Genomic DNA, 25352 nt, shown 5'->3' with positions numbered 1-25352 from the left:
CCATATCTAACTCCCTCTTGAATATATCCAATGAACTGGCATCAACAACTCTCTGTGGTAGGGAATTCCACAGGTCAACAACTCTGAGTGAAGAAGTTTCTCCTCATCTCAGTCCTAAATGGCCTACCGCTTATCCTAAGTCCAGAACCAGGGGACACAGACTTGACCAACATCGGGAACATTCTTCCCGCATCTAACCTGTCCAGTCCCGTGAGAATCTTATACGTTTCTATGAGATCCCCTCTCATCCTTCTAAACTTCAGTGTATAAAAGGCCCAGTTGATCCAGTCTCTGCTCATATGTCAGTCCAGCCATCCCGGGAATCAGTCTGGTGAACCTTCGCTGCACTCCCTCAATAGCAAGAACGTCCTTCCTCAGATTAGGAGACCAAAACCGAACAAAATATTCCAGGTGAGGCCTCACCAAGGCCCTGTACAACTTCAGTAAGACCTCCCTCCTCCTATATTCAAATCCCCTAGCTATGAAGGCCAACATACCATTTGTCTTCTTCATTGCCTGCTCTACCTACATGACAACTTTCAAGGACTGATGATCCATGACAACCAGGTTTCGTTGCACCTCCCCTTTTCCTAATCTGCCGCCATTCAGATAATATTCTGCCTTCGTGTTTTTGCCCCCAAAGTGGATAACCTCATTTATCCACATTATACTGCATCTGCCATGCATTTGCCCACTCACCTAACCTGTGCAAGCCACCCTGCAGCCTCTTAGCGTCCTCCTCACAGCTCACACCACCATCCAGCTTAGTGTCATCTGCAAACTTGGAGATATTACACTCAATCCCTTCATCAAAATCATTAATGCATATTGTAAATAGCTGGGGTCCCAGCACTGAGCCCTGCAGCACCCTACTAGTCACTGCCTGCCATTCTGAAAAGGACCCATTTATCCCGACTCTCTGCTTCCTGTCTGCCAACCAGTTCTCTATCCATGTCAGTACATCACTCCCAACACCATGTGTTTTGATTTTGCACACCAATCTCGTGTGTGGGACCTTGTCAAAAGCCTTTTGAAAGTCCAAATACACCACATCCACTGCTTCTCCCTTGTCCACTCTGCTAGTTACATCCTAAAAAAATTCCAGAAGATTTGTCAAGCATGATTTCCCCTTCATAAATCCATGCTGACTTGGACCGATCCTGACAATCTTTAATAATTGATTCCAACATTTTCCCCACTGCTGACGTCTATAATTACCCGTTTTCGCTCTCCCTCCTTTTTTAAAAAGTGGTGTTAAATTAGCTACCCTCCAGTCCTTAGGAACTGATCCAGAGTCGATAGACTGTTGGAAAATGATCCACTATTTCTATGGCCACTTCCTTAATTACTCTGGGATACAGACTATCAGGCCCTGGGGATTTATCGGCCTTCAATCCCATCAATTTCCCACCTACTAAGGGTGTCCTTCAGTTCCTTCTTCTCACTAGACCCTCAGTCCCCTAGTACTTCCGGAAGTTTATTTGTGTCTTCCTTCGTGAAGAAAGAACCAAAGTATTTGTTCAACTGGTCTGCCATTTCTTTGTTCCCCATTATAAATTCACCTGAATCTGACTGCAAGGGACCAACATTTGTCTTCACTAATCTTTTTCTCTTCACATATCTATAGAAGCTTTTGCAGTCAGTTTTTATGTTCCCGGCAAGCTTCCTCTCATACTTTATTTTCCCCCTCCTAATGAAGCCCTTTGTCCTCCTCTGCTGAATTCTAAATTTCTCCCAGTCCTCAGGTTTGCTGCTTTTTCTGGCCAATTGATATGCCTCTTCCTTGGATTTAGCACTATGCTTAATTTCCCTTGTTAGTCACGGTTGAGCCACCTTCCCCATTTTATTTTTACTCCAGACAGGGATGTACAATTGTTGAAGTTCATCCATGTGATCTTTAAATGTTTGCCATTGCCTATCCACCGTTAACCCTTTAAGTATCACTCGTCAGTCTATTCTAGCCAATTCACATCTCATACCATCGAAGTTACCTTTCCTTAAGTTCAGGGCACTAGTGTCTGAATTAACTGAGTCATTCTCCATCTTAATAAAGAATTCTATCATATTATGGTCACTCTTCCCCAAGGGGCCTCGCACAACAAGATTGCTAATTAGTCCTTTCTCATTACACATCACCCAGTGTAGGATGGCCAGCTCTCTGGTTGGTTCCTCGACATATTGGTCTCGAAAACCATCTCTAATACACGCCAGGAAATCCTCCTCCACCGTATTGCTACCAGTTTGATTAGCCCAATCTATATGTAGATTAAAGTCGCCCATGATAACTGTTGTACCTTTATTGCACGCGTCCCTAATTTCTTGTTTGATGCTGCCCCCAACTTCACTACTACTGATTGGTGGTCTGTACACAACTCCCACTAGCGTTTTCTGCCCTTTGGTATTCCGCAGCTCCACCCATACAGATTCCACATCATCCAAGCTAATGTCCTTCCTTATTATTAGGTTAATTTCCTCTTTAACCAGCAAAGTAAAATCTTGATCCAGCATCATCAGTTGAGAGAACTAGTAATCAGTTTGAAAACCAAGATTTCTGAAGGACTTTTCTTAAAGAAACAACATAGAAATGGTAGCTACATGGTCTGAAATCCTGAGTTGCTCACGGACAACTGACCAAGTAAAACAGAGTATAAACAATTCCCAAAGATGTCCAAAAACAGACATGATTGAGAAGTTTGCACTGCTGCAACGGAAAATGTCTTCCATTTGACAACGATCTCAAGGTGACAGAACCTGTACGACTGAACGCCTTGAAGTCTTGGAAGGATACTTTGATGAGTCAATTACCATTGGCGCAAGCATGGACAGATATATTATGAACACTGTAGGGCACAAAAAAGACCAATAAAGAATACCTTACACTCTTTTTTTTGAACTCAAAATCTTAAAAGCATTTCTTGTGCTGTGGACAACTGGCTCATGGAAATGCACATCACTGAATTATATTACATCCAACCAACGTCTAAGGCAGTCTGTTGCATTTCAACTAAGGTGATCTTTTTGGATTCCTCAGGAAAAATAAATTGATTAGCCACATAATCATCATAGGCGGTCCCTCGAACGAGGATGACTTGCTTCCACGAGAGTTCACAGATGTTTCAATGAAGGACTCGCTATTCCAATCCTGAACTCCAGTTGAGGGGGTGGAAGATGCCTGCGCGTGAATTTTTTTAACTTGCGGTGACCATTGCACATCAGCCACCACACGGGCTTGACAGAGCTAGGCCTTTATCCAGTGGCAAGGATTAACTAGGACGACTGGAGATCTGCTCTGCTGCATGGATCTAGTGCACACACATATCGCAGTGTGGGCTATTCCATGCTGCCCCTGGGCCCTCGGCTCTTCTGGGCCCTGTAACCTCATTCGACGCACCTCCGCCACGATGTTCCAGCTCTATAGCCCAGACCTGCGGTGGTGTGCTCACACAGATCGGGGTGGCCCACGATATATACATTAGTCAAATATAGCACCGAACTACGATGCCATGGCAATAGACTGCACACCTAGGTCTAATGGAACCAGTGCAGCTTACAGTAAGGTAATATGGATGAGGTCTAATGGACGAGGACTATGAACAGAGAGATGGAACATTCCCAACAAGAGACTATGTGATCCTGACAACAGATGACTTCTGAAAATGTCTACTACAAAGCTCTTAACCAGTGATGGCAATTTACCATTTTTAGACTCCTCAGTGCAAAAATTCTGATGACCAGGAAGTCAGCCAATCTAAATTTTCTTTGAGGTTACAGATTTCTTACCCTGAAGAAACACTTCTAGGTTTTTGCTTGAAAAAAAAAAAAATAGGACATAAGGTTTAGAAACAGAAAATGCATACAGGAACTCCTGATTTTATGGACCTTGCCAATCATTGTCCACATTTTTCCAGTCCCTACATGCCAACCAAAAATTGAAAAGTACTTTTTTCCAGGGAAAGTGAACCAAAAGCTGAATACCAAAGACTCAAACACAAGACTCAAATACACAAGGCCAAGAAATTTAGGGCTGTATCAAAGGGCCAGAATAAGCTTTTGGATCAAGGTAAGGACCTCTTCCTCACAGAAAATTATTCCATTCCTTTGGCAAAAGTGATACACTCATAATAAAGGATGAAACTGAGTACTGTGAACAAACAATGAGCAAGTGTGACCTTAGCTCCTTTAATAAGACTCCAGAGTGCAGGTACCTCGTGGGGTGGCCTGCTTATATACAGTGCTCCCAAGGGAAGCTGGGATCCCTTGGGACTCTAACAGGTAGGCCCTCTGGTAGTAACCAAAACATGGTAGAATTCTTTATTAAGATGGAGAGTGACACAGTTAATTCAGAAACTAGGGTCCTGAACTTATGGAAAGGTAACTTCGATGGTTTGAGGCGCGACTTGGCTAGAGTAGACCGCAAATGATACTTAAAGGGTAGACGGTGGATAGGCAATGGCAAACATTTAAAGATCACATGGATGAACTTCAGCAATTGTACATCTTTGGAGTAAAAATAAAATGGGGAAGGTAGCACAACCGTGGCTAACAAGGAAATTAAGGATAGTGCTAAATCCAAGGAAGAGGCATATAAATTGGCCAGAAAAAGCAGCAAACCTGAGGACTGGGAGAAATTTAGAATTCAGCAGAAGAGGACAAAGGGTTTAATTAAGAGGGGGAAAATAGAGTATGAGAGGAAGCTTGCCGGGAACATAACAACTGACTGCAAAAGCGTCTATAGATATGTGGAGAGAAAAAGATTAGTGAAGACAAACGTAGGTCTCTTGCAGTCGGATTCAGGTGAATTTATAATGGGGAACAAAGAAATGGCAGACCAACTGAACAAATACTTTGGTTCCGTCTTCAGGAAGGAGATACAAATAACCTTCCGGAAGTACTCGGGGACCAAGGGTCGAGTGAGGAGGAGGAACTGAAAGATATCCTTATTAGGCGGGAAATTGTGTTAGGGAAATTGATGGGATTGAAGGCCGATAAATCCCCGGGGCCTGATAGTCTGCATCCCAGAGTACTTAAGAAAGTGGCCCTAGAAATAGTGGATGCATTGGTGATCATTTTCCAACAGTCTATCGACTCTGGATCAGTTCCTATGGACTGGAGGGTAGCTAATTTAACACCACTTTTTGAAAAAGGAGGGAGAGAGAAAGCAGGTAATTATAGACCGGTTAGCCTGACATCAGTAGTGGGGAAAATGTTGAAATCAATCATTAAGGATGAAATAGCAGCACATTTGGAAAGCAGTGACAGGATCGGTCCAAGTCAGCATGGATTTATGAAGGGGAAATCATGCTTGACAAATCTTCTGGAATTTTTTGAGGATGTAACTAGTAGACTGGACAAGGGAGAAGCAGTGGATGTGGTGTATTTGGACTTTCAAAAGACTTTTGACAAGGTCCCACACAAGAGATTGGTGTGCAAAATCAAAGCACATGGTATTGGGGATAATACACTGACGTGGATAGAGAACTGGTTGGCAGACAGGAAGCAGAGAGTCGGGATAAACGGGTTCTTTTCAGAATGGCAGGCAGTGACTAGTGGAGTGCTGCAGGGCTCAGTGCTAGGACCCCAGCTCTTTAAAATATATAGCAATGATTTGGATGAAGGAATTGAGTGTAATATCTCCAAGTTTGCAGATGACACTAAACTGGGTGGCGGTGAGAGCTGTGAGGAGGACGCTAGGAGGCTGCAAGGTGACTTGGACAGGTTAGGTGAGTGGGCAAATGCATGGCAGATGCAGTATAATGTGGATAAATGTGAGGTTATCCACTTTGGGGACAAAAACACGAAGACAGATTATCTGAATGACGGCAGATTAGAAAAAGGGAAGGTGCAACAAGGCCTGGGTGTTATGGTTCATCAGTCATTGAAAGTTGTCATACAGATAGAGCAGGCAGTGAAGGCGGCAAATGGTATGTTGGCCTTCATAGCTGGGGGATTTGAGTATAGGAGGAGGGAGGTCATACTGCTGTAGTACAGGCCTCACCTGGAATATTGTGTTCGGTTTTGGTCTCCTAATCTGAGGAAGGAAGTTCTTGCTATTGAGAGAGTGCAATGAAGGTTCACCAGACTGATTCCCGGGATGGCTGGACTGACATATGAGGAGAGACTGGATCAACTGGGCCTTTATACATTGGAGGTTAGAAGGATGAGAGGGGATCTCATAGAAACATAAGATTCTGACGGGACGGGACAGGTTAGATGCGGGTAGAATGTTTCCGATGTTGGGGAACTCCAGAACCAGGGGAGAGTCTTAGGATAAGGGGTAGGCCATTTAGGACTGAGATGAGGAGAAACTTCTTCACTCAGAGTTGTTAACCTGTGGAATTCCCTGCCGCAGAAAGTTGTTGATGCCGGTTCATTGGATATATTCAAGAGGGAGTTAGATATGGTCCTTACGGCTAAGAAGATCAGGGGTATGGAGAGAAAGCCGAGAAAGCAGGAACGGGGTACTGAGGGAATGATCAGCCATGATCTTATTGAATGGTGGTGCAGGCTTGAAGGGCTGAATGGCCTACTCCTACACCTATTTTCTATGTTTCTATGTAGTGTGATAGAGGTTGCAAGTGGTTAAATACATAAGAAAAAGGAAACGAGTTATTGCTTTCTGCTTTCAAAGGTCAACCGAATAGCAGAGTAGGAAGGTCATTTCCCAATATACCTCCAAGCGAGTTGATTCACTGCTAGCTTTCAATTGCCAAGAGTCAATGACTTGAGATTTTTAACTTCTTCTATCCTCGAAGTTGAAGGCACCCTAGGAATAACTACCAACCCTTAAGCATCAGAGATTGAGAGGAAGCTTAAAAAAAAGATAGGATCCAATGAATGAGTAGCTAACTTCCTACAGGGATGACTTACTGACGCCAATTAATACTGATCTTTTGTTATTTGATGCAAGCCAGTGGTGAGGTCGGGAAAGCTGCATCAATACACTCCAACAACTCTGATATTATGCTTACAAATGCAGAGGCATTAGGACCGACAAGCTCAGACCACCAACTTACCCAATTTCACTCTTGCAGCAAATTCCTTCTTGGCGAATTACCCCCTACCAATGTTGCATTTGGTCTTGGTGCAGAGAAACGAAGACAAACAGTAGATCATGCACGTCTTGAAGACAGACACTTAAAACGTAACACGGAAGAAACAATTCCTACCACTTGGGAACATTAGAGACCATTTTGAAATGCTGCCATGATGAAAAAGAATCGTTATATCTACTCAAGGGGCAATCAGATAGAAGAGTCAAGTGATAACTAACCCGATATCATGACATCACCGCCATTAAAGGTGTGTTAAAAAGGATAGCAGCTCAGCTCTTATAATGGCTAAATAAATGAAGTCCTGGGCTGGCCCATCATATCTAAAGTTAGCTGGTCTCTGCTGGGTCAGCAAAATTACAAATTATAGATTTACATAGAATTGCACAGAATGAACAGCACAGAAATAGGACATTCTGTCCAACAGATCTATACCAGCATTTATGCTCCACATGAGCTTCCTTCCAATCTGCATCTAAACCTATGAGCACACCTTCTATTTCTTTCTTCATGTATTTATCTACTTTCCCCTTAAAAGCACGTATGCTATTTGCCCCAACTACTCCTTGTGGTAGCACATTCCATATTCTAACCACTCTGAGTAAAGAAGTTTCTCCTGGATTCCCTATTGAATTTATTAGTCACTATCTTATTTTTATGGTCCCTAGATTTGCTCTCCACCACAAATGGAAACATCTGATCTACCTGTCTTGGTGCAGAGGTCTCAGCGGATTGGAAAACTGCAAATGTAAGGCCCCTATTTAAAAAAGGAGGCAGACAGAAACATAGAAAATAGGTGCAGGAGTAGGCTATCCGGCCCTTCGAGCCTGCACCACCATTCAATAAGATCATGGCTGATCATTCCTTCAGTATCCCGTTCCTGCTTTCTCTCCATACCCCTTGATCCCTTTAGCCGCAAGGGCCATATCTAACTCCCTCCTGAATATATCCAATGAACTGGCATTAACAACTCTCTGCGGTAGGGAATTCCATAGGTTAACAACTCTGAGTGAAGAAGTTCCTCCTTATCTCAGTCCTAAATGGCTTACCCCTTTATCCTAATACTATGCCCTCGGGTTCTAGACTTTCCCAACATCGGGAACATTCTTCCTGCATCTAACCTATCCAGTCCCGTCAGAATTTTATATGTTTCTATGAGATCCTCTCCCATCCTTCTAAACTCCAGTGAATACAGGCCCAGTTGATCCAGTCTCTCCTCATATGTCAGTCCTGCCATCCCAGGAATCAGTCTCGTGAACCTCCGCTGCACTCCCTCAATAGCAAGAACATCCTTCCTCAGATTAGGAGACCAAAACTGAACACAATATTCCAGGTGGGACCGCACCAAGGCCCTGTGCAACTGCAGTAAGACTTCCCTGCTCCTATACTCAAATCCCCTTGCTATGAAAGCCAACATACCATTTGTCTTCTTCACCGCCTGCTGTACCTGCAAGTCAACCTTCAATGACTGATGAACCATGACACCCAGGTCGCGCTGCACCTTCCCTTTTCCTAATCTGCCGCCATTCAGATAATATTCTGCCTTCGTATTTTTGCCCCCAAAGTGGATAACCTTCAGTTCCTACTTCTCACTAGCCCTTCGGACCACTAGTACATCGGGAAGGTTATTTGTGTCTTCCTTTGTGAAGACAGAAAAAGTACTTGTTCAATTGGTCTGCCATTTCTTTGTTCCCCATTATAAATTCACCCGAATCCGACTGCAAGGGACCAACATTTGTCTTCACTAATCTTTTTCTCTTCACATATCTATAGAAGCTTTTGCAGTCATTTTTTATGTTTCCGGCAAGCTTCCGCTCATACTCTATTTTCCCCTTCTTAATTAAACCCTTTGTCCTCCTCTGCTGTATTCTAAATTTCTCCCAGTCCTCCGGCTTGCTACTTTTTCTGGCTAATTTGTATGCCCTTTGCTTGGATTTAACACCATCCTTAATTTCCCTTGCTAGCCACGGTTGAGCCACCTTCCCAGTTTTATTTTTACTCCAGACAGGGATGTACAATTGCTGAAGTTCATCCATGTGATCTTTAAAGGTTTGTCATTGCCTATCCACCGTCACCCTTTAAGTATCATTTGCCAGACTATTATAGCCAATTCGCGGCTCATACCATCAAAGTTACCTTTCCTTTTGTTCAGGACCCTAGTTTCTGAATTAACTTTGTCACTCTCCATCTTAATAAAGAATTCTACCATATTATGGTCACTCTTCCCCAAGGGGCCTTGCACAACAAGATTGCTAATTAGTCCCTTCTCATTACACATCACCCAGTCCAGGATGGCCAGCTCTCTGGTTGGTTCCTCGACATATTGGTCTAGAAAACCATCCCTAATACACTCCAGGAAATCCTCTTCCACCGTATTGCTACCAGTTAGGTTAGCCCAATCAATAAGGATATTAAAGTCGCCCATGATTACTGCTGTACCTTTATTGCACACATCCCTAATTTCTTGTTTGATGCTATCCCCAACCTCACTACTACCATTTGGCGGCCTGTACACAACTCCCACTAGCGTTTTCTGCCCTTTGGTATTCCGTAGCTCCACCCATACCGATTCCACATCATCCAAGCTAATGTCCTTCCTTACAATTGCATTAATTTCCTCTTTAACCAGCAACGCCACCCCGCCTCCTTTTCCTTTCTGTCTATCCTTCCTAAATGCTGAATACCCATGGATGTTGAGTTCCCAGCCTTGGTCACCCTGGAGCCATTTCTCCGTGATGCCAATCACATCATACCCATTAACTGCTATCTGCGTAGTTAGTTCGTCCACCTTATTCCGAATACTCCTCGCATTGAGGCACAGAGCCTTCAGACTTGTCTTTTTAAACACACTTTGACCCTTTAGAATTCTGCTGTAAAGTGACCCTTTTTGTTTTTTGCCTTGGGTTTCTCTGCCCTCCACTTTTACTATTCTCCTTTCTATCTTTTGTTTGTCTCCATTTTATTCCCCTCTGTCTCTCTGTATAGGTTCCCATCCCCCTGCCATATTAGTTTAACTCCTCCCAAACAGCACTAGCAAACACTCCCCCTAGGAGATTGGTTCCGGTCCTACCCAGGTGCAGACCGTCCCACCTCCCCCAGAACCAGTTCCAGTTCCAATGTCCCAGGAATTTAAATCCCTCCCTTCTGCACCACTGCTCAAGCCACGTATTCATCTGAGCTATCCTGCGATTTCTACTCTGACTAGCACGTGGCACTGGTAGCAATCCCAAGATTACTACTTTTGAGGTCCTACTTTTTAAATTTAGCTCCTAGCTCCCTAAATTTGACTTGCAGGACCTCATCCCGTTTTTTACCTATATCGTTGGTGCCTATATGCACCACGATAACTGGCTGTTCACCCTCCCTTTTCAGAATGTCCTGCACCCGCTCGGAAACATCCTTGACCCTTGCACCAGGGAGGCAACATACCATCCTGGAGTCTCGGTTGCGGTTGCAGAAGCGCCTATCTATTCCCCTTACAAATCGAATCCCCTCTCACTATTGCTCTCCCACTCTTTTTTCTGCCCTCCTGTGCCGCAAAGCCAGCCACGGTGCCATGAACCTGGCTGCTGCTGATCTCCTCTGATGAGTCATCCCCCCCCCCAACAGTACCCAAAGCGGTGTATCTGTTTTGCAGGGGGATGATCGCAGGGGACCCCTGCACTACCTTCCTTGCACTGCTCTTCCTGTTGGTCTTCCATTCCCTATCTGGCTGTGGACCCTTTACCTGCGGCAAGACCAACTCACTAAATGTGCTATTCACATCATTCTCAGCATCGTGCATGCTCCAGAGTGAATCCACCCGCAGCTCCAGCTATAGCAGAAAAAAATAGACCAGTTAGCCCAACATCTGTCGTTAGGAAAATGCTGGAGTCCATTATTAAGGAAGCAGTAGCAGTACATTTGGAAAAGCATAATTCAATCAAACAGAATCGGCATGGTTTTATGAAAGAGAAATCATTTTTGACAAATTTGCTGGAATTCTTTGAGGATGTAACGAGCAGGGTGAATAAGGGGGAAATCAGTAGATGTGGTGTATTTGCATTTCCAGAAGGCATTCGATAAGGTGCCACATAAAAGGTTACTGCACAAGATAAAAGTTCACGGGGTTGGGGGTAATATATTAGCAAGGATAGAGGATTGGCTATCCAACAGAAAACAAAGAGTCGGGATAAATGAGTCATTTTCAGGTTGGCAAACAGTAACTAGTGGGGTGCCGCAGGGATCGGTGCTGGGTTCTCAACTATTTACAATCTCTATTAATGATTTGGATGAAGGGATTGAGTGCAAGGTAGCTAAGTTTGCTGCTGATACAAAGATGGGTGGGAAAGCAAATTCTGAGGACGACATAAAAAAATCTGCAAAGGGATATAGACAGGCTAAGTGAGTGGGCAAAAATTTGGCAGATGGAGTATAATCTGGGAAAATGTGAGGTTATCCACTTTTGCAGAAAAAATAGAAAAGCAAATTATAATTTAAATGGGGAAAAATTGCAAAGTGCTGCGACCTGGGGGTCCTAGTGCATGAAACACAAAAAGTTAGTATGCAGGTACAGCAAGTACTCAGGAAGGCAAATGGAATGTTGGCCTTCATTGCAAGGGGGATAGCGTATAAAAGCAGAGAAGTTTTTTGGAAATAGGAGGTGGGTGGGGTGGCTTGACCCATCCACCTCCACGGAGGTGTGTGGGGGGCCTGACCCATCCACCTCCATGGCACGAACCTGGTATTGCAGTACTTCCAGGAACGGTGCAGTGGCTCTAGGCCTTTTGGCTAAGAGCATTGGCGCAGAGTGATCCTTGATGTGTGCAAGGTGACCTCTGGCGTTTGTGATTTGACAAAGAATTGGAACGATTGGCTACGAATTTCAAAAAAAAAGTCCTGCTACAACTGTGCAGGATATTGGTGAGGCCACATCTGGAGTACTGCATACAATTTTGGTCTCCGTATTTAAGGAAGGATATACTTGCATTGAAGGCTGTTCAGAGAAGGTTCACTAGGTTGATTCCAGAGATGAGGGGGTTGACTTATGAAGATAGGTTGAGTATGTTAGGCCTATACTCATTAGAGTTCATAAGAATGAGAGGTGATCTTGTTGAAACATATAAGATAATGAGGGGGCTCGACAAGGTGGATGCAGAGTGGATATTTCCACTCTCAGGGGAAACTAAAACTAGGTGGCATAGTTTCAGAATAAGGGGCCGCCCATTTAAACGGAGATGAGGAGGAATTTCTAATCTGAGCGTTGTAAAAATCTGTGGAGGCTGGGTCATTGAATATATTTAAGGGAGCGATAGACAGATTTTTGAGCAATAATGGAATAAAGGGTTATGGGGAGCAGGCAAGGAAGTAGAGCCGAGTCCATGATCAGATCAGCCATGATCTTATTAAATGGCGGAGCAAGCTCGAGGGGTGAAATAGCCTACATCTTATGAATCTAATATTGAATGTTGATCATAGCTTCTGCCTCAACTACTAACCCTGGAAGTGAGTTCCACAGCCTCACAATCCGTGTGTAAAGATGTTTCTGCTGCATTTTGTTCTAAATCTCTTGCACTTAATCTTATATCTATGGCCCCAGTTTCTTGACCTCTCAACTACTGGAAACAGTCTGCTTCTATCTACCCTGTTCCATCCTTTCGTCATCTTAAACGCTTTTTAATCATATCGCCCCGCAATCTGCATTCTCAAACGGAAAAAGACAATTTTTTTTTTAAGTCTTTCTTCGTATTTGTATTTTCATTTTGCAGTTCCATAAATCACTTCTTAGCATTTCACTAGGCTAGAATCAAGTTCATTCTAGAAAGAGATGCTTAGTGACACTAACCGATAACTTTTGATTGCACCGTAGACAGAGTTCATTCTGTCAGGCAGATAACTTATCTCCAGGACTGTACCATTAATGCTCTTGGACTTGTTGCTTTAAAAAAAATGACCAGCAGCAACTTGGGATGGTAAACCTAAAAATTCCATGCATTACAGCCAAGGACAGCTGTTCAAGGAATCGCAAGTATAAGCTCATGTCCGCCCAGTCTGTGATAGTGGAGCACTACCAATCCTCATTCTCTTTCTTAACCCCGCCTTTTTTGAGTTCATACTTCTGATCTCTGCTAGAACCAGCTTTATTACAGCAAAACTTCTAAGTAACAGAACTGTTTTACAGCTTAAGCGATTGGAGTCTTGACATTTTGTTTTCATATTTATTGATGTTCTAAAACTCAAGCCAGCATTTGTTGCATCTTTGGCTAATATTTTAATTAGTACAGATAATATTGCACATCTCACTGTACAAATTTAACTACGGACACCCAAGTAAATATGGGTGTTACATAATAACCAGATCATATATTTCTGCAGCCTTCTTTTCATGACGTTTCACAAAAAGAAAAATGAAAAAAGGAGTCAGGAAAGGAACATGAAAACATGGTCGGAGACAATGGTCTTGAGGAAGTTTTTGAAAGCAGGGAGAAAAGTCGTAAAGTGATGGGGCTTTGTACAGAGGACTGGATCATAATGGCAGAAGATACAGCTGCTGACTGTGGAATGAAGGAAACAGCTTAGGAGAAATAATCCAAAGTCAGAAGAGAGTGCACATAAGAAAGAAATTGCAGAGGTAGAGTGGGTAACTTTAATTTGAACAGAAGGACAATGAGCTCAATATCTAACCCACAGGTATAGTAAACCAAGAGAGCTTCACAGGATGGAGATGATGAGATTTTATTTTAAAATTCATTCTCTTGATGTGGGCGTCGTTGGCAAGCCCAGTATTTATTGCCCATCCCTAGTTGCCCTTGAGAAAGTGGTGGTGAGCCGACTTCATGAACCACTGCAGTCCATGTGAAGGTACTCCCACAGTGCTGTTAGGTAAGGAGTTCCAGGATTTTCGACCCAGAGACAACGAAGGATAATTCTGGGAGAGGACGCAGGTGTTCCATATTCAGATGCAGCATTGGAGAAATCAAGCCTCAATATGATAAACCCATGGTTTAGGATCTCAGCAGCAATAAGGGAGAATTGCAGAAGCAGGCAACAATTTGGAGATGAAAGATGGCAGTTTTGGTAATAGATTGGACATGGGTAAGCTCAGCATAGCCGATGATGCCACTTTTGGATTAGGCTAGCGGTGATACCAGGAAAGTTGATGGGAATCCAGGCAGCAACTAATAGAGGATTGTATCCGTTTCCCAAACATTAAACTGGAGCAAGGAGGAGGCGGCAGAGCAGTTGATGGCATTAAAAGCAGCAAGGTGGGAAGGAAGCGATGCACAGTCACAGAGGGTGTTCTTTGTGACTTTGACCAAAGCTGCTTCAGTTGTGACCAGGATGGAAGCCAGATTGAAGGGTCTCAAAAGAGAGCACAAGGGTAGGCAACAACATAGTTGAGAAAACACATTCCAAGACATTCGAAAAAAAAAAAAGGGGAAGGATGGAGGTAGGGCAAAGAGAAAGGTGAATGGGTTGCTTTTTAAAGGAATTAATTCTTGTCGATTGGGTCAAGTTTATGATGTCAGATAGGATGGGGGAAGCCAGTGTCCAGGACTGAAATGAAGGAGCAGGTTGTCAGTTTCAACGAGCTTGATAAGGGTTATAGGAAAAATTGTATGGGGGTGGTAGAAAGAGAAGAAACCAGAGCTCAACTGGGTACACATGGAATGGAGAAGCGGGAAAGAATCAGAGGGGGTGATGCAGAAGGCCTCAGTTTTGACAAAGCTCTTCAAATTGAATGTCTGAGGTCAAGATGGAGTGTGTAGTGGAAGGAGGTTAGAAATAGCAGTTTGTGAAGCAGTTCCTGCTCACCAGGATGATCTTGGAGTTGCATGTAGACTTTAGCCATGGAGAAGGAACAATGGTCATGGTGAAAGATAGTCAGAGCAGCTCTGCAATGGACAGCAAAGCCAGTTGCTTTCCGTGTGCATTCAAGCTTGCAGCCCACAGATTTTTAAAAGAAGCCATAAATTTGATGAGAAGAACTCACCTGAAAACTTTGGCAAAAACAGCTTCCAAATTACTGATGGGACCAGTTACGATACACAATTAGACAACTGTCTTAGTCCTAGCAACACAAGGGACTTCAAAGCCGTGGGATAAACTGTATGAAAATCTATTTTGACAATTCCATGGGCTATTTTGTCCTTTAATATTCGTGCCTAATCCAAAGAGAAGCCACAAAAAGCACTATACTTCTGAAATATGCATATAAATGACTAAGATGGCCATCTTCATTCACTTAATTTAGAACAGGATTTATAGGACACAAAATAAAAATTACAGCACAGGAGGCTGCTATTTGACCATCTGTTAGTACTAACTATAGGCCCAAATTTCCCCAATCCCTTTTTCCGGCGCACTAACCTGAGATGCGCCGACTTTGTCCGCTCAAAACGGCGCCAAAAAACTTACTCACGATTCTGGCCGCTCTGCTGTGTCCCAGGTCCTGGCGCGGCGTATGTAGTGCAGTGGAGAGAGGCGGAGCTACAGCCCTGCGCCGAAAACAGTGGCGGTAGCTGTCGGTATGCGTGGTGGAGTCTGCGCGCATGCGCAGTAGCTCCTCGCCCTCCCAGCACGTCCTGCAGGCTGTGAGCAGGACCTGATGCTCGCCGCCCCTATCCCTGGCTGAAGGGGCGACCCGATGTTCGCCGCCCCTATCCCTGGCCAAGTGGCCTGCCGCTGCCTTCCCTGGAGAGAAGTCAAGTCCCTCGGAGAGAAGTCAAGTCCCTCGGAGGGCCGAGTTAGGAAGGTAGGACTTAAGTTTTACTTTTTATTTATTATTGATGGTTTTTATGCTTCTTGAATGTTGTTGTGAAGTTGTTTAGTGCTTTGAAAGGTCCTCTCCGCTTCCCTTGCACCCCCCTTTCTCTGGCTACCTGCGCTGATTTCTTAACTCTCCACAAGGGTTTTCTGTGCGGCCACCACATACGCTGGACTTAGTTTGGAGCAACTATTCGCTGTCCAAACTGGCTTAAATGGCCAAAACAGCTGGTAACATCCCCTTTTGAAAAGAAAACTAAAAAAAATCCTAACTAACTCAACTTACACTGCTGCAAATTAAATGTGCAGAATGGGGATTTTTAAGATACTCCAGAAAAATCAAGTTGCTTCAAAAAATAATGGAGCAACTCCTGGGCAAATTTGGGTCTTATAACTAGGGCTATCTGCTCAAATCCCATTTCTCTGCCCCTTTCCTGTATCATGTTCTAGTCTTCCATTTTATATTTTTATCCAATTCCCTTTTAAATTATGGCATAACCTCTGCCTCAATAACCACTTGGTGAAGCTTTCATGTTCTAATAACCCTCTGAACACATTTTAAATCCCCCCCTATTGATAATCCCTAAGTCTATGGCCTCGTTACTTTTTCCAAATTGCCAACCAATCTTTCACTATTTACCCTCTCAATGCCTTTCATAATCTTAAACTCCCTAATATTTCCCCTTAACCAGTTTCAGTTTAAAAAAAAAAAACAAGTCTTCAAGCCTAACTTCAAAATTATGATCGGGTAACTTCATATTTCATCCAGCTGCAGGAACAGGAATCAAATATACAGCAGCATAGTGATCTCCAAATCAAAGGGAAAATCTGCTAACTCTTGATTCAAGAACTATTTTAACAGATGCCTGTAAAAATATTACCCGCTTTTCCTTTCCGCTAAATACTGATTTATGGCATAGGAACCAATTTTTTTTTTTTTTTTTTTTTAATTACCTACAAAATAGAAAAGTACGAAAATAAATTTTAAATTATATATCTATTATCTGGAAACTCACTTTCTGACACTTACTTTCATTAAACGAATATTCAAACTCAGCAAGTGTTTGAGGAAATTTAAGAGATGGTTCATCTTTCTTCATAAGTTCTTCCAAGTCTATTCTGGATAGTAAATCTGAAAAGAAAATAAAACAAACTAAAATATTTCACATCATTGTGCAATTGAAACCGATACGATCATTTGAGTATACTTCCCAATGTTTTAGTGGGAATTAGGACAGCTGTCTACCCTATGAATATGCAGTTTTAAACAGATTAAGGAAAACTTTCATAATGAGCCAAATCTTGTTGCATGGGGGCAACTTGCGACATGCGCCATTAGTTAAGACTTTTCCCTGCACCCAAATTGCACTGTAATTTGCTGGAAATGCGAGCTGATAATGGTGTGGCATGGACAACTGGTACCTCAATGAACAGTGTATCTCCTTAACCAATGAGATTTAAAGATTGAGAAAGAATCAGAGGAACGAACAATAAAGAGGGTGAATTAGAGTCAAATCAGTTACAGAAAGAGAAATAAAGAGTGGGAAAGAAAGATTGGATTTGAAAGGGAAGAGATATAAAGGAAAAGCAAGAATAAATTCAATTAACGTACAAATCCAACATGTTCTTAAAAATAATGGAGTAGTTAAGGGGGAGAAGCCATTTGTATGAAGCAAATGGCGGAGCGAATTAAATCAACCAGTGAGTTCTGGAGATTCGCACTCACAGTGTATTTCATCTTCCCAAAAACCTGCTGGATGATTTGCACATTAATAATGGTGTGCGTTGTGAACGCGCTGTTATCTTTCCAGGAATATTTGGCCCATTGGGTTTAATAAAATAACAAAGATGATATTACAGGCCCACTGTAGAAAGAAAAGATTGTTTCAAGGCAAACTCTGGTTTCCTGCACCGTGGCATGTCTGCTTTGTTATTTGACTGATGAAATGGAACAAACCTGTAAAGGGGAATATTACATAACTCTTGTGGGGAAAGGGGCAGAGAAAGAAATCCCACCAAGACTCATATGGCAAGTACTGACCTCTAGAGTTACATAACTAATTACCAATAACCCACAGTCACAAGAAATCTCAACAGAAACATAGAAACATAGAAAATAGGTGCAGGAGCAGGCTATTCAGCCCTTCTAGCCTGCACCGCCATTCAATGAGTTCATGGCTGAACATGAAACTTCAGTACCCCCTTCCTGCTTTCACGCCATACCCCTTGACCCCCCGAGTAGTAAGGACTTCATCTAACTCCCTTTTGAATATATTTAGTGAATTGGCCTCAACTACTTTCTGTGGTAGAGAATTCCACAGGTTCACCACTCTCTGGGTGAAGAAGTTTCTCCTCATCTCGGTCCTAAATGGCTTACCCCTTATCCTTAGACTGTGACCCCTGGTTCTGGACCTCCCCAACATTGGGAACATTCTTCCTGCATCCAACCTGTCCAAACCCGTCAGAATTTTAAACGTTTCTATGAGGTCCCCTCTCACTCTTCTGAACTCCAGTGAACACAAGCCCAGTTGATCCAGTCTTTCTTGATAGGTCAGTCCCACCATCCCGGGAATCAGTCTGGTGAATCTTCGCTGCACTCCCTCAATAGCAAGAATGTCCTTCCTCAAGTTAGGAGACCAAAACTGTACACAATACTCCAGGTGTGGCCTCACCAATGCCCTGTACAACTGTAGCAACACCTCCCTGCCCCTGTACTCAAATCCCCTCGCTATGAAGGCCAACATGCCATTTGCTTTCTTAACCGCCTGCTGTACCTGCATGCCAACCTTCAATGACTGATGTACCATGACACCCAGGTCTCGTTGCACCTTCCCTTTTCCTAATCTGTCACCATTCAGATAATAGTCTGTCTCTCTGTTTTTACCACCAAAGTGGATAACCTCACATTTATCCACATTATACTTCATCTGCCACGCATTTGCCCACTCACCTAACCTATCCAAGTCACTCTGCAGCCTCATAGCATCCTCCTCGCAGCTCACACTGCCACCCAACTTAGTGTCATCCGCAAATTTGGAGATACTACATTTAATCCCCTCGTCTAAATCATTAATGTATCATGTAAACAGCTGGGGCCCCAGCACAGAACCTTGCGGTACCCCACTAGTCACTGCCTGCCATTCTGAAAAGTACCCATTTACTCCTACTCTTTGCTTTCTGTCTGACAACCAGTTCTCAATCCACGTCAGCACACTACCCCCAATCCCACGTGCTTTAACTTTGCACATTAATCTCCTGTGTGGGACCTTGTCGAAAGCCTTCTGAAAGTCCAAATATACCACATCAACTGGTTCTCCTTTGTCCACTTTATTGGAAACATCCTCAAAAAATTCCAGAAGATTTGTCAAGCATGATCTCCCTTTCACAAATCCATGCTGACTTGGACCTATCATGTCACCATTTTCCAAATGCACTGCTATGACATCCTTAATAGAAACATAGAAACATAGAAAATAGGTGCAGGAGTAGGCCATTCGGCCCTTCTAGCCTGCACCGCCATTCAATGAGTTCATGGCTGAACATGCAACTTCAGTACCCCATTCCTGCTTTCTCACCATACCCCTTGATTCCCCTAGTAGTAAGGACTTCATCTAACTCCTTTTTGAATATATTTAGTGAATTGGCCTCAACAACTTTCTGTGGTAGAGAATTCCACAGGTTCACCACTCTCTGGGTGAAGAAATTCCTCCTCATCTCGGTCCTAAATGGCTTACCCCTTATCCTTAAGACTGTGTCCCCTGGTTCTGGACTTCCCCAACATTGGGAACATTCTTCCTGTATCTAACCTGTCTAACCCCGTCAGAATTTTAAACGTTTCTATGAGGTCCCCTCTCATTCTTCTGAACTCCAGTGAATACAAGCCCAGTTGATCCAGTCTTTCTTGATAGGTCAGTCCCGCCATCCCGGGAATCAGTCTGGTGAACCTTCGCTGCACTCCCTCAATAGCAAGAATGTCCTTCCTCAGGTTAGGAGACCAAAACTGTACACAATACTCCAGGTGTGGCCTCACCAAGGCCCTGTACAATTGTAGCAACACCTCCCTGCCCTTGTACTCAAATCCCCTCGCTATGAAGGCCAACATGCCATTTGCTTTCTTAACCGCCTGCTGTACCTGCATGCCAACCTTCAATGACTGATGTACCATGACACCCAGGTCTCTTTGCACCTCCCCTTTTCCTAATCTGTCACCATTCAGATAATAGTCTGTCTCTCTGTTTTTAACCACCAAAGTGGATAACCTCACATTTATCCACATTATACTTCATCTGCCATGCATTTGCCCACTCACCTAACCTATCCAAGTCGCTCTGCAGCCTCATAGAATCCTCCTTGCAGCTCACACTGCCACCCAACTTAGTGTCATCCGCAAATTTGGAGATACTACATTTAATCCCCTCGTCTAAATCATTAATGTACAGTGTAAACAGCTGGGGCCCCAGCACAGAACCTTGCGGCACCCCACTAGTCATTGCCTGCCATTCTGAAAAGTACCCATTTACTCCTACTCTTTGCTTCCTGTCTGACAACCAGTTCTCAATCCATGTCAGCACACTACCCCCATAATTGATTCCATCATTTTATCCACTACTGAGGTCAGGCTGACCGGTCTATAATTCCCTGCTTTCTCTCTCCCTCCTTTTTTAAAAAGTGGGGTTACATTGGCTACTCTCCACTTCATAGGAACTGATCCAGAGTCAATGGAATGTTGGAAAATGACTGTCAATGCATCCGCTATTTCCAAGGCCACCTCCTTAAGTACTCTGGGATGCAGTCCATCAGGCCCTGGGGATTTATCGGCCTTCAATCCCATCAATTTCCCCAACACAATTTCACGACTAATAAAGATTTCCCTCAGTTCCTCCCCCCTACTCGACCCTCTGACCACTTTTATATCCGGAAGGTTGTTTGTGTCCACCTTAGTGAATACTGAACCAAAGTACTTGTTCAATTGGTCTGCCATTTCTTTGTTCCCCTGATTCTGACTGCAGGGGACCTACGTTTGTCTTTACTAACCTTTTTCTCTTTACATACCTATAGAAACTTTTGCAATCCGCCTTAATGTTCCCTGCAAGCTTCTTCTCGTACTCCATTTTCCCTGCCCTAATCAAACCCTTTGTCCTCCTCTGCTGAGTTCTAAATTTCTCCCAGTCCCCAGGTTCGCTGCTATTTCTGGCCAATTTGTATGCCACTTCCTTGGCTTTAATACTATCCCTGATTTCCCTAGATAGCCACGGTTGAGCCACCTTCCCTTTTTTATTTTTACGCCAGACAGGAATGTACAATTGTTGTAATTCATCCATGTGGTCTCTAAATGTCTGCCATTGCCCATCCACAGTCAATCCCTTAAATATCATTCGCCAATCTATCTTAGCCAATTCACGCCTCATACCTTCAAAGTTACCCTTCAATGAATTAAACACCTTGTTATTCTGAATACGAAAAGGCAAGCGAATGCAAAATTGATCGATAAATATCAAAATGTCTGTGATCTTTACAAACTCACCAGGTGTCACTCACTCTGGTCTAAAAGTGCAATCTGTTTTGGAACATCTCACTCTTAATAAATACAGGTGCAATGTCCCGAATCCAGAACTCCGAAAACCGGAATTGTCCGAAAACCGGACATTTTACGCATCCCTGATGGAGTAGTCTGGTATCATTGTCCGAAAACCGGACATTTGTGAGGCAGCCAAGATGGCAACATCGGGCAGCAAGGGACGAGGAAACCGGTAAAAAACGCAGCATTGGGGGGTCGCGGGTGGCTGAAATCAGCGACCGCCGAGGAGCGGAGGGAGGTGAGGAGCGGAGAATCGCCGGGAACTGGCGAGCGACAAAGAGCGGAGGATTGGCGGGAATCGGCGAGCGGTGAGAAGCGGCATTAATCGGCGAGGTCCGAAATCCGGCAAGTCAAAAACCGGCACGGATTTGGTCGAGGATTCCCGATGGCAGACGATTGATTTTCTTGTTTGAAAATCGGGAAAAACCCAAAAACTGTCACGGACTCAATCCCGAAGATTCAGATTTTGGACGTTGGACTTGTAGCACCGTATTTTAAAAAATGCATTTGGAACCTGTGTCACTTCACTCTTGTTGATTTTAAAAGTCACTTATAACATTTCCCCGATATCGACAAATGGAATTCACAGCAGTTACTTGGATTTATATATTTTTTTAAAAAGACACATAATCAACACTATTTTGACAAAACAGACTTTTGATTGTATTGAACAAGTTATGAAAGCAGGATTGTAGACAATATATTACCTAGAATTTACAGCACAGAAACAGGTCATTCGGCCCAACAGGTCACTGCCAGTGTTTATGATTCACATGAGCCGCATGCTTATTTCATCTCATCCTCCCAACATATCCTTCTATACTTTTCTTTCTCATGTACTTATCTAGCTGCTTCTTAAGTGTATCTATATAGTAATGAATTAGCAGGGACTAAGTATTTTTGCACTGCAGTTTTAACAGGCCCAAGTTTCGGGCCGCGCCTAGAACGGCGCAGCCCCGACCTGGACGCCTGTTTTTCGCGCCACAAAGTGCGCCTAAAAAAAACTTCCAGATTCTCCGGCTCCCTGCAGGTCCTTTGGCCCTCGGCATGTCGCAGCAAAAGCTATAGGGGGCGGAGCTAGGTCCCTGCGCTGAAAACAGTGCCGGGACCTCTGCTCATGCGCACTACAGTGGGCGCGCATGTGCAGTAGCTCCAGGCGCCCAAAACTGTGTGGGAGGGGCCCGAAGCACACAGCCCCGAGCCCAGGCCAAATGGCCTCACTGGGACTGCGTGCATAAGGCTGCCTCCCACGCCCAGCTCCTGCTTCCTTTGGACCGGACCCGACTTGACTCGACTCCCGCCCCCACCCCCACCACCGGACCGCCCCCACCCCACCCGACTCGACCTCCGCTTCTCCCGCTCCCGACCTTCACCCACCCCGACCAATCTCCGCCCCCCGCCACCCCCCCCCCGACCGACCCCCCCTCTCCGACCCGCGCTCCCGACCCCCCCGGACCCGACGCCACCTACCTGTTAATCCGGTAAGTCTAAGCTCGAAGTCTTGGGCCCGGCCAGGCTGGGCTCGTTCAGCCTCCCTCTCCTTCTCTCTCTCCCCCTTCTCTCTCTCTCTCTCTCTCTCTCCCCCCCCCTTCCCTTCTCTCACCCACCCCTCCTCCCTCCTCCCTCCCCCTCCTCTCTCTCCCTCCCTCCCTTCCCCCCCCTCCCCTCCCTTCCCACCCCCCCTCACGCACCTGCCCCTCCCTTTTTACCCCCCCCTCACGCACCCGCCCCTCCCTCTCACGCCCCCTCCCCTCCCTCCCTTCTCACACCCCCTCCCCTCCCTCCCTTCTCACCCTCCCCTCCCTCCCCTCCCTCCCTTCGCACAACCCCACTCCCCCACTCCCCCACTCCCCCACTCCACCCCCTCCTCCTCCCCCTCCCCTCCCCCCGCTGTCAGAAACACAGACACTGACAGACAGAGAGATAGAGACACTGACAGAAACACACTGGGGGGCATCCCAGCATGCTGTTGGAGGGCTCCGGGTGCTGCAGTCAGTAAGTAGAAAATGTTTTATTTATTGATTTTAAAAAAATTATTTATTAATTTTTTTTGATTGATTTATTGGTTGATTTATTGATGTTTTTTATCATTTATTATTGATGATGGCTCTTTATTTGTAAAACTGAAGTGTTTAATGTTTGTAAACTTCCCTTTAAACCCCCTCGCCCCATTCCATATGCCTGATTTTCTAAAGTGCAGACAAGGTTTTTTCGAGCGTACAAAAATCTTCACTTACTCCATTCTAAGTTAGTTTGGAGTAAGTTTTCACTGCCGAAACTTTGAAAACAGGCGTAAGTGGCCGGACACGCCCCCTTTTGAAAAAAAAATTCTGTTCCAAAGTGAAACTGTTCTAACTGACTAGAACTGGAGCAAACTAAATGCCGAGAATTTGAATTTCTAAGATCCTCCGTTCTGTACCAGTTGCTCCAAAAAATCAGGAGCAACTGAGGCCGAAACTTGGGCCCAACATCTCTAGGTTTGCCATCAAGAGGTGGAAAAGGGATAAAGAAGAAAACTTGCTGCAATAAAGAGGTAAACGTCAGATAATATGATTTCTTATAAATAAGGTAGCCTTCAAATTAAACAAAGCTTACGAAAAAATGTTCTACAATTTTGGAAAAAATATAGTTCAATGTACAAATACATCCTAGGTTTATGGGTGCACTGCACATGCTCAGATGGCACAATGTGCTTTTATCTAATAGGAAAAAAAAGAACTTGCATTTATATAGCACCTTTCACAACCTCAGGACGTCCCAAAGTCCTTTACCACCAATGAATTACTTTTGAAGTGCAGTCACTGTTGTACTATAGGGCCCAAGTTTCGGCCTCAGTTGCTCCTGATTTTTTGGAGCAACTGGTGTAAAACGGAGTATCTTAGAAATTCAAATTCTCGGCATTTAGTTTGCTCCAGTTCTAGTCAGTTAGAACAGTTTCACTTTGGAACAGAATTTTTTTTTTCCAAAAGGGGTCGTGTCCGGCCACTTACGCCTGTTTTCAAAGTTTCGGCAGTGAAAACTTACTCCAAACTAACTTAGAATGGAGTAAGTGAAGATTTTTGTACATTCGAAAAAACCTTGTCTACACTTTAGAAAATCAGGCGTAGGTTACAAATCAGGCGTAGGGAATGGTGGGGAGGGGGGGGTGTTTAAAGGGAAGTTTACAAACATTAAAAACACTTCAGTTTTACAAATAGCCACCATCAATAATAAATGATAAAAACATCAATAAATCAATCAAAAATAAATAGAAATAATTTTTTTTTTAAATCAATAAATAAAACATTTTCTACTAACCAACTGCAGCACCGGGAGCCCTCCAACAGCGTGCTGGGATGCCCCCCCCACACCCAGTGTGTCTCTCACTCTCTGTCTGTTAGTGTCTGTGTTTCTGACAGCGAGGGGAGGGGGAGGAGGGAGGCAGAGGGGAGAGGAAAGGAGCGATTGGGGGGAGGGGGGTGGGGGGGGAAGAGAGGAAAGGAGCGATGGGGGGGGGGGGGGGAGAGGAAAGGAGCAGAGGGGGGGAGGGGGGAGAGGAAAGGAGCAGAGGAGGGGGGGGGGGGGGGAAGAGGAAAGGAGCAGGGGGGGGGGGAAGAGAGGAAAGGAACAGAGGGGGGGGGGGAAGAGAGGAAAGGAACAGAGGGGGGGGGGGGAAGAGAGGAAAGGAGCAGGGGGGGGGGAAAGAGGAAAGGAGCACGGGGGGGGGAGAGAGGAAAGGAGCAGAGGGGGGGGGGGGAGAGAGGAAAGGGCAGAGGGGGGGGGAGGGAGGGAAAGGAGCAGAGGGGGGGGGAAGAGAGGAAAGGAGCAGAGGGGGGGGGGAAAGAGAGGAAAGGAGCAGAGGGGGGGGGGGAAAAGAGGAAAGGAGCAGAGGGGGGGGGGGAAAAGAGGAAAGGAGCAGAGGGGGGGGGGAAGAGAGGAAAGGAGCAGGGGGGGGGGAAGAGAGGAAAGGAGCAGAGGGGGGGGGGAAGAGGAAAGGAGCA

The 25352-nt window shown here is 44.6% G+C and overlaps 1 protein-coding gene across 4 annotated transcripts in view; it reads right to left on the bottom strand.

Annotated features, from left to right (window-relative positions):
• The window catches only part of arb2a (ARB2 cotranscriptional regulator A), an 844257-nt gene that overhangs the window by 792094 nt on the left and 26811 nt on the right, over positions 1–25352 (bottom strand). For all 4 annotated transcript variants that reach the window (XM_070884941.1, XM_070884922.1, XM_070884950.1 and 1 more), the window contains exon 3: positions 16825–16926. In XM_070884941.1, the coding sequence (XP_070741042.1) occupies positions 16825–16926 (102 nt within the window). The remainder of the gene's footprint in view (positions 1–16824; positions 16927–25352) is intronic.

This window comes from Pristiophorus japonicus, chromosome 1, assembly GCF_044704955.1.
Source record: "Pristiophorus japonicus isolate sPriJap1 chromosome 1, sPriJap1.hap1, whole genome shotgun sequence".
In the NCBI taxonomy this organism is placed as follows: domain Eukaryota; kingdom Metazoa; phylum Chordata; class Chondrichthyes; family Pristiophoridae; genus Pristiophorus; species Pristiophorus japonicus.
This window is presented reverse-complemented; position numbering and strand designations above follow the sequence as displayed.